Source organism: Humulus lupulus, chromosome 6 (genome assembly GCF_963169125.1).
Source record: "Humulus lupulus chromosome 6, drHumLupu1.1, whole genome shotgun sequence".
Classification (NCBI taxonomy): domain Eukaryota; kingdom Viridiplantae; phylum Streptophyta; class Magnoliopsida; order Rosales; family Cannabaceae; genus Humulus; species Humulus lupulus.
In genome coordinates this window covers 46,697,125-46,707,277 of record NC_084798.1, presented here as the reverse complement: position 1 = coordinate 46,707,277, position 10,153 = coordinate 46,697,125, and the positions used below count along the sequence as shown (strand labels likewise).

Genomic DNA, 10,153 nt, shown 5'->3' with positions numbered 1-10,153 from the left:
CTAATTTACAATAGTAACATATTTGGCTAATGTGTTTGGTTTTAAATTTAGCTCACATATTTAGTTAGCTAGTAATTGTGTTTCTCATACTTTGTTTTTTTCTCTAATAATTTTTCTTTAATTTTTCTCATACAAATTAGAAAATGTATAATCTCCATATTTTTCACAGTAATAACATAAAATCCATATTTTTTACTAATAAAATGATTATTTTTCAACTTTTCTCTATTTCCAAGTATGGGTGACTTCGGCTGGAGTATTCATTGGGCCAAAGGAAGGCCCAGTACCTTCAATGAATATGGGCTTTTAGACAGCCCAAAAGTGATTAGGGTTTAAGAAAAAATAATACAGGGAATATATAGCTTACAGAAACCATCCAAAACGGCCTCCTGAAATTGAAGGTTGAGAACTGAGAAGGGTACCTCACCTCAGGCCAAGAACCATGGTGCATGTCAATTTTTACAGGAATTGTAAGTATTTCTTCTTCTGCAATTGCATTTTAATTTTTCTGATTGATTTGATTTGTATTTCATTTCTTGATTTGATCAACATTGATTTGAATCGTAAGGGAAATTTTTGGTTTAATTTGATTTGTGCTGTGCTGTGTAGATGGTAAAACCTTTAAGAAGCCGAGACGCCCTTACGAGAAGGAGCGTTTGGACGCTGAGCTGAAGCTCGTTGGAGAGTATGGTCTGCGGTGCAAGAGAGAGCTATGGAGGGTTCAGTATGTGTTGAGCCGAATCCGTAACAATGCTAGAATGCTTCTGACCCTCGACGAGAAAAACCCACGTCGGATTTTCGAGGGAGAAGCCCTTCTGAGGAGGATGAACAGATACGGGTTGTTGGATGAGAGCCAGAACAAGCTCGATTACGTTCTCGCTCTGACTGTCGAGAACTTTTTGGAGCGTCGTCTTCAGACCCTTGTCTTCAAGTCCGGTATGGCTAAGTCCATCCACCATGCCCGAGTTCTTATCAGGCAAAGGCACATTAGGTATTAACATCGACATCCTAGCATATTTTTTGCTATGCTTCAGATTTAAATACGAATCTCCGACTTTTTTCTTAGAATTATTTGTTGGGAAACTAGTTGAGATAGTGTGGCAATGTATAATTGAACTTCTATCGTTAAGTCTCTCTATATCAAACCTATGCTCAGTGTCTCTGTCTAGTCTTTTATGCTTATTTGAGTAATTGAGTTCAATATTTGGCTGAATTTAGGCGAATATCGTCATCATGATCATCGATGTATGCCCACATTTTTCAGTCATTTGCTGAAATGGAAGGTCATTGTGCACCCCTTGTCTTTCATAAAAGACGTTACTTCTTTGTTGTTTAGTTCAATTTTGGGGTAAATTTTGGCACCCTTTATTTGTCATGTGTTGCAAAGTGGAACTAGGTTCATTGGAGAATGAATAGATTGTCTAGTATATTTGGCTTGCAAATGAATAAGATGCTTTTGCCTTGTTTTTTCTTTTTCACATTGCTTGTTTCTCCCTAAGAAATTATGCGAATTCCATTGAGCTTTGCTTCCTATATATTTAATTCAGTTCAGTTGCTGGTTTTGTATGCATTCTTTATTATTTGCTTGATTGAATTTGTTTTGGCCTATCTTCTCTAAGTCGTTACATATTTCATTTTGTGGATGACTTATCGTTGGTGGTGTATTTAGTGGTCTATGTCACAGCGTTAACTATTATTCGATTTCAACCCAATGGAATGATTTGTGAAATTTGATTTTTAATTAGTAACTTGAATTACTGGTATCCCAATTGGTTTCTTTTGCACCTGTAATACTTAGTTGGTTTTTATCTAGATTGGCTTATTGTGCACAAATATAATTTGGTTACGATTGTTTTTCTCAGAGTTGGGAGGCAGGTAGTCAACATCCCCTCATTCATGGTGAGGGTTGACTCACAGAAGCACATTGATTTCTCTCTCACGAGTCCCTTCGGAGGTGGTCGCCCTGGCCGAGTGAAGCGAAAGAACCAAAAGGCAGCTGCCAAGAAGGCTGCTGGTGGAGATGGAGATGAGGAAGACGAAGAGTGAAGATCATAGGGGTCCTAAGTGAGTTTTTTGTCCAAGATTATCTTTCTCCGTTAAATTTTGTGGTTTTTGTCAACTATCATAGAACATGTTATGATCATAGGAAGTTTTGCTTGCTGTGCTCTAATCTTTTTTTCTTCTTTTACAATTTGATAACTAGATGGCTTCTTAGATCATATTGAGACTTTATTTCAGTTGTTGATGATTTTAGACACCCATTACTAAACATTCTCATGCTCTTTTTTATTTCAGTTTTTGATGATGTTAGACACCTATATATTACAAAATATTTTGATATGTTCGTGGTGTAGTTACTGCTTAGGTATATATATATATATATACTAGATACAAACAATTGCTTAGTTTTATTTATAGAATTTATTAATTATTTTTATTAAATTTATATTAATGTCATATAAATTTTGAAATAAATATTTTATTTTAATTAAAGAATTTATTTATTTTTATTTAAGTTTATGATTGTTCTAGTTTTTAAATTTGGGAGTGACAACAAGAGATTATATATTATATGTTTGATGTAATATTAAATATTATACGTGTATTTTAAATTTAAGTTTCTGGCTAGTTTTAAAAAAAAAAGCAATTTGTTACTAATTCACATTAGATTATATTATATATTTAATATGATATTATTCTAACAAGTGAGTTTAAGTTTAATTAAATTTTATTTAAGTTATAAAATGTATGATTTTATTATTTTTAAATAATTATCGTTGTAGAATATATAAAAAAATATTATATTTTAATTTGTTTAATCATTTATTATTTTTAAATAATTATCATTGTAAAATATCTTAAAAATATCATATTTTATTTTGTTTAATTATTTATTATTTTTAAATAATTATCATCGTAAAATATCTAAAAATTATCTTATCTTAAATTTTTTAATTATTTATTTTATTTAATTTATGTTAGATATAAGAATATTCTGTTAAAGTTAACATTAAAAAAATAAAAAACCGTTAAAACCAAGAATTTTCGTTATCTACACACTTTTTATATATAATAGATATACATATATATCTATGGGTGCACTCTTAATGGTTACTAACCATAGATGGTTACTTTAATATTAATAATTTGATTAAGATCAATAGTTCATATTTATAGTTGTTAATGAATATTTTTATATATAAATTTTGATTTTTTCAAATTTTTGGAAGGGTTACTTGATGAAAAATATGTATTTTTTATGAAAATATAATATTGTAAATTTTTTCATTTTTTAAATGTATGTCAATTTTTAAATATAACTAGTGTTTCTCATTGGTTGAATACATAATTAATTATGGCAAAAAACAATAACTAAATTCAAAATTAATATTGAAAAAAAAAATTTACATGTTAGTGACTTGCTATACCAAGTCACTATGTTGCCACATCATTATAATTATTAGTACCCATTTATGGGTACTAACCATTGAGAAGTCTTCCATATACGTATATATCTAGTGTTACTGCTTTAGTATGAATCGCCTCATAATTTGGTTTAAAGATGTTATCTACGAAGCATCTCATAAATCAAATAATGGGGCACTACATTACGTTCTCATGCCTTTTGATTTAGATTTTCTTTTCCAAGTTTACATCTTATTTCTTTCACTATTAATCTCTTACTCCCACGCTATCGTTGAAATTTTTTTCTCACCTCGCATTTTTTATCTTGTCTGTGTTATGTTTAGTATTCGGACAAGTAACTTAATCAAAGCTACAAAAACCGAGTGGGCTAAATAACATTATTCTTCAATGAATACTAATTTTACTGGCTCTCATTGGAGTTTGACCTTCAAGATACTCTAATTGGGAGATAGGAATGGTAGATGATTATTTAATTATTACAACTTTCATTGTAGGTTAATGATATAACTATGCCCGTTCTATAATTTGTCTGAAATAATGCAGGCATTAACCAACATATAACAAGGAAACATTGGGGAAAAAATCCTTAACTAAATGAAATGAGTATCAATTTAAATTTTTGGATTTTTTTTTGTGATTTAAATAAATAGTTATATTGGAGATTTCTAATATGCAGACGCAAGTAATCAGAGTAATTAGAACTTACACCCCACATGATTATAAAAACTGTCACACAGATTTGGACACGTGTGTGGTTGTATAATTTCAAAATGTTTTAAATTAAATTTAGGGGTTCCGTCTTTAAAGTAGCCGCTGTCTTCAAAGAAACCCATCGTGAAAGAAGGGTTCCATCTCAAGTGAATGTGAGATTTCAGAAATTGATTTCTAATTGCGAGCTGTTTGGAGCTTTAACTTTTGGATGCAATCATGGCCAATCATGGAGAATTGAAGGTAGAGTTTCGGGTAGTATTTATTTTTGTTTTTTCTTTTAAGTAATTAATTGGATATTAGTAGTTAGAATCGAGGGTTTTATATTTTTGTTTTTGTCGACCTAAAATTTGGGGTTACTGATCTCCTACATTGGTTGGGTGTGTGGTAGAAGATTTATAGGGCTAGATGTTATTTACGTACCTGTGGAGGCATAGATGGTGGTGGGGCTTTATTATTCGACGAAGGGTTTATGTTCTGTGTTCCGCTGTTTCGATGAGAAGGATTTTCCTTAAAACAATGCACGCCCCATTAAAACAACTCAGTACAAATATTAGAAATTATACAACTGCACACGTGTCCAAATCTGTGTGACAGTTGTTATAATCACGTGGGGTAAGGTCCCAATCCCAATTACTTACTTTAAAAAAGTTGTAGGGCCACGGCGTTTTGTACGCCAACATAATAGAATTATCTTATATTATCGAGTTTATACTATTTACATTTAGTTTAGGCCCTTAGTTTTAAATAATTATCTGATTTGTAAATTGGAAATTAAAAAGCTTCCCTCAATTCAAATTTATACAGGTATGGAGAAATAGTTCAAACTATTGACGTGAGAATAGTATTCGGGATTTGGTACAAAATGACTTAACGGTGTATGAAAATAAGTAAATGTCAATACTTTCAGTTTTGTAGTAAAATAGCATAACCACCTTCTATATTACCAAATATGTCATTTAGAAAATTACATTGATACTATTCTATTGTCTGTGTTTTCACCAGACGACACGTGACATTCATTACAGGAGTAATTAAGCTCCTCGAGAGCTAGTAAGGTTTCATGCTATGATCTAGTTAGACGAGGATGTCTCCAAGTGAGGTCACGCCCCAAAGTCTGTCCTCGAGACGTGGATGTCTCCAGGCGAGGCCATGTCTAGTGACTTGTCTCCAAGGCGTGGGTGTCTTCAAGTAAGGTCGTGCCCTGAGGACCATTTAGGTGGTCCTCGCTCTCTTCATTCGCCAACCCCCCAGGTCTAGGATTCTTATCCTCGGACCTGGAGTAACTGTCAGGTATCAGTCGCCACAGTTGTGGCCCACCAGAAGATCATCTAATAACTTTTGGTGAGCCTCGAGTAGTGGTGTCGAGATTATACACTCAACAATCAGAATCTCCTACAACGCCGCCTGACATGGGTGAATGTGTGTCGTATCCTGACATGATTAGATACATGTTCCCCATAAAGTTAGTAGGCAACTTTCTACAAATGGGCCTCGTGCAATCTGCATGGGCCCATGGGCTTTATTAGTGCATCCTTATGTAATTAATTAGTATTTTACACCCCAAATAATGGGGAATGTTATATTAACTGTCCATTAAGGGTATTAATGAGCCAGACCTCTATAAATAGGGATGGGATATCATCTTGTAAATGATTCAGAACTTTGGGTAGTTAAGCATTGTAAACTTAGATCAATATATACGTTGTCTAAGACTCCATTGAAGCTGGCTAAAACAAGCTTCAAACTCACTAATACCAAAGACTCATAGACTGTGGTTCTTTTATAGCTTGAACCACGTAAAACCCATGTGTTATTTTCTTCTAGTTTCTGTCAAATTCTTAGATTATGTTGATAGCGAAAAAGACAGCCAACATATTTCATTCTAAATATTTTAATATTATGATATATGTATATTAGTTTTGTTTAACTAGTTTTTATTTTAAAGTTATTTGATTTTTTTTTCATTTTTTATGGATTGTTGGTATATCATTTTTCAACTATTGTATATATTTTCTGTGGGATGGTATATCAAAATTGTATGATTAATATTATATAAAGATTACATGTTTTTTAACTATTGAAAACACGATATATACATTTTTTATTCTATAATATATCAAATTTCTTTATTGTTATATCATAGCAATTGATTTTGTTTTTTTTTTAAATTATGGTATATAATTAAATTAACATGATATATTATAGTACAACAAATAGATATCATGCTATTATACATATATACTATATGTACCATAGTATTTTATGTACCATAAGAAAAAAAATCAATATACCATGATAATAAAATTATATATACTATTTTAACAAAAATAAAACTGGAATATTATTATTCAAAAAATGTATATATCATGCTACAAAACTATATACCACCATTAAAATGAATATATTATACTAATAAAAATATATATCACCATTATATATTACAAGATATAAACTAAATATCATCTAAAAAAATAATATATCCTACCACAAAAAAACATATATACTGAGTTGAAAAACAATATATCAACACTTAAAAAATGAAAAAAAAATTACTCAAAAAATATAGATAACAAGAGAATTATATACCACCATTAAAATGTATATATCATGCTAATAAAATGATAGACCACAATTATAATGTATATACCATGCTAACAAAATTATATACCACCATTATGTTTGGAAAACTTATACAAGATCTCGTTTATTTTCATGTAAATCTTATATTAAACAAATTAATATAAGACAACCTAAAACATGTTTCTACAATTGAATTTTAAAAAAATAATAATGATAAGAACACTTACATTATACGCATCAGAATGTATTAGTCATTCCTTCAGTTTTCCTAACTCTTGAATCATTTCTGTCGCAGGGTATCACCAAGAAACTGAACCGATCTTCAAATTTCTTCACAGCCTTCCAAAATATCCTTAGAATCACCTAGAATAGAGTAAAAAATTCTCAACACATGAGATAGATACAAAAAGAAGAAAAAGAGAAGAGAATATTGAAGGTTAGAAAATGACTTATGTTGTAGAGAGAGTCTAAAAAACCTAGAGCATCAAAACTAGATGTTTTGATCATCTAAAATATGTGTTTTCAACTCTCATTTAGCATTCCTTTATATTCTCAATTATGTCATTTATTTAATTATAAAATCAATAAAATAATAGATAATATCGACCATTAGGTCTAAATTCTCATGAGCTTTAGGCCCGTGAAATTTTTCATTTAATTATAAGCCTGTTGGACTTAAAATTAATGCATGTATTATGTTCTATTGATTAATTAATTAAATAATTATTGAAATCCTTTATCAAATTAATTATTTATAATTTAAACTTATTTATTAATTTAGACACCAATTTGTCTTAATTAATAAATCTGCCCTAAAATCTCTTTTCTTCTCTAAATTGTATAACTCTATGAAACTATCCAAAATTGACCTGGTTAACTTTGATAATTCTAATTGATAATTACATAAATTAATTGAGACTATCTAGATGATTTTTTTAAAGGTACAGTGGAGACCATGTGCCTATGAAATCAAGCTCCAATAAGTTATTATAAATTTAGTAACTTATTAATTCATCGTGACTCCACTAAAGACTAGGAATTGCACTTGTGAATTCATAGAACGCTCTATAAGCAATATAGATACGTTATTGTTTATCCATTGTTACAACCATAATTATCACTCAATCCTCTATAGATGGTCTATGATGAGATGGGACTAAAATGTCGTTATACCCCTCATTGTATTTTATCCTTAAAACACTTAGTTCCTTGTAAATGATATTTCAATAAACTAATTTAATTACTGAAATGAAGTCTCTATCATTTAACACCTCGAACCAAACTAAAAGGAAACCATTATTTTACTTCTTCATCAGAAGCTATAGATGTTCATATCTATGCTTAACACCCCCACTCAATTATACTACCGAGTTACCAAAATATAAGTATGGGCTAGTCCGTAGGATAAACTGGTAATGAACAAGTCAAAGAACTCAAATAATACAATCAGTTAGAATACCACTCATAATTGAGATTGAATTGACCTATGGTCAACTATATGATATGACTAGAATAGATAATAACGATATGTTTACATATCCTTTCTACTGTCAATATCGGTCCAGTCTGATGTAACAAATACATCTGATCTTATCTACTTTTCTAATGTTCTGGAAAGAACATAACACTACAATGTGTAAGTAGATCATATCATAGATTGGCAAGTCAGTGTAAATCTTGTGCACTGACTAATCTTATAACTAACTTATGTTTGAACATATAATCATATTTATATTCCACTGTGATTACGTCACTATAAATATAATTAGCTACATGCTCGGGATTTAATAGAAGTTTATATTAAACAAATAATCATGAAAATAAAATATGCAAGCAAAGTGATTGACCAAGTCAAAAATTGATTTCTATTATTTTATTGATAATAAATGAGATTACAAAGAAATTGAGTTTTAATTAGGGCATAAAACCCCAAAACATTACATATAACAAGATAGAACCTAAATATTATCTAAAAAAACAATGATATATTATACCACAAAAAACATATAGTGAGTTGAAAAATAATATACCAACAAAACTTACAATATTATTACTAAAAAATCTATATACTATGTGTAACGCCCTGATTACTCCAATACCGTTACTGTGGACTTTAAACAGTGCTTAACTCGCTAAATGAGTCATTAGGCTATAAACATACATCTAGGTGTTATTAATAGGCCAGGTAAAAATCTTGATCAAAAGGAATGGATATATTTTATTTAAAATGTTTAACTGTACATGGGCCCATAAAAGTGTTTACAAAGTTATTTATAATCCAAAATGGTCATTACAGTATAAAAGTTACAACCCGCCGACCTAAGCGGCAAAAATAAGGTTAAACCCTAGTTCCTCTGAGAAACACCTTGGTCGTGGTGGTCAAGCGGCTGCATATGTACACATCACCACCTAAGCTCTCCACTCAAGGTTGGGTGAGCTTTTCTTTTCCTTTACCTGCACCACATAGCACCCGTGAGCCAAGGCTCAGTAAGAAAACTTATTACTGCATGTATGTAATATCAATAAATGATCATGTAATCATTCAAGATAGGAGACTAATGAGTCGCTCCCTGGGTAGGTGACTAATGAGTCACTCTCTGGATAGGTGACTAATGAGTCACACTCTGGGGCTTCGCACCCTAAGCCATGTGACAGGTCATCTAAGTAACTAGCCTTTAGACTAGACCAACGCTTTAGTTTTCTTTGACCTTAGGGTCGGTCAAGCATTTAATGCTCATGTTGATTAGATCTAATCATTTGGGCCTGTGTAAAACACATTAATGTTGTTCTTGACTCATAAGCCAATATCATTTGGGTCGTGAAGTCAAAGCTTCACGACCAATACTAAACACCAATGTTGTTCTCTGACTAACAAGTCAGTGCCATTCACAAGTAAGCAAAGTTGCTATGCATTTACAATGCAATCAATGTCCATATATAGAACACTCAACATGCCTCGTCAATAACCATGCATGTCACATACTGGGTGCAGTTTTCTTACCTCAGACTCGAGCATAAAATAATTTAAGAACAACCCTTGAGTGCGATGCTGACCTCAGGCCCTTAGCGGTAACCTAATCATAACCAAATAAAATAATCTCATAAGATTCAATCCTTAAAAACAAACTCCGGGACCACTCCTGTGCTCTCAGGACTTCCAATCCACCCAAACGGGGTGGTGGAACCGTCCTCCGAGCCCCCAAAGTCCTCCCAAGCCCTAAAAATGGATTTTTCTAAAATATACATAGCGTTGGGGTGCCCATGGGTAGCACTGGGGCGCTTCCCTAAGTCATAGAGCACTCGAGCTCTCCCCTGCCTAGAGCTGGGGCGCCAAACTTGCTCTGGGGCGCCAGTTCGACAGACCAGAAATTTCTGGTTTTCTCCCCTGCGTTTTCATCTTAATTCCAAACTTCAAAACCAACCCAAACACCATCCA

The 10,153-nt window shown here is 31.7% G+C and overlaps 1 protein-coding gene across 1 annotated transcript; it reads left to right on the top strand.

Annotated features, from left to right (window-relative positions):
• The first annotated feature begins 356 nt into the window (after positions 1-356).
• Positions 357-2,340, top strand: LOC133782136 (small ribosomal subunit protein uS4y). The gene is made up of 3 exons (XM_062221344.1): positions 357-470; positions 610-991; positions 1,863-2,340. The coding sequence occupies exons 1-3, from the start codon at positions 443-445 to the stop codon at positions 2,044-2,046; spliced, it is 594 nt and encodes a 197-aa protein (XP_062077328.1). The 5' UTR covers positions 357-442; the 3' UTR covers positions 2,047-2,340.
• The last annotated feature ends 7,813 nt before the right edge of the window (positions 2,341-10,153 follow it).

Excerpts from the sequence above, each read along its gene's own strand:
- LOC133782136 (XM_062221344.1), top strand. The coding sequence starts at position 443 with ATGGTGCATGTCAATTTTTACAGGAATT. Across the intron at positions 471-609 it reads TGTCAATTTTTACAGGAATT|ATGGTAAAACCTTTAAGAAG; the intron begins GTAAGTATTTCT and ends TGTGCTGTGTAG. Across the intron at positions 992-1,862 it reads ATCAGGCAAAGGCACATTAG|AGTTGGGAGGCAGGTAGTCA; the intron begins GTATTAACATCG and ends TGTTTTTCTCAG.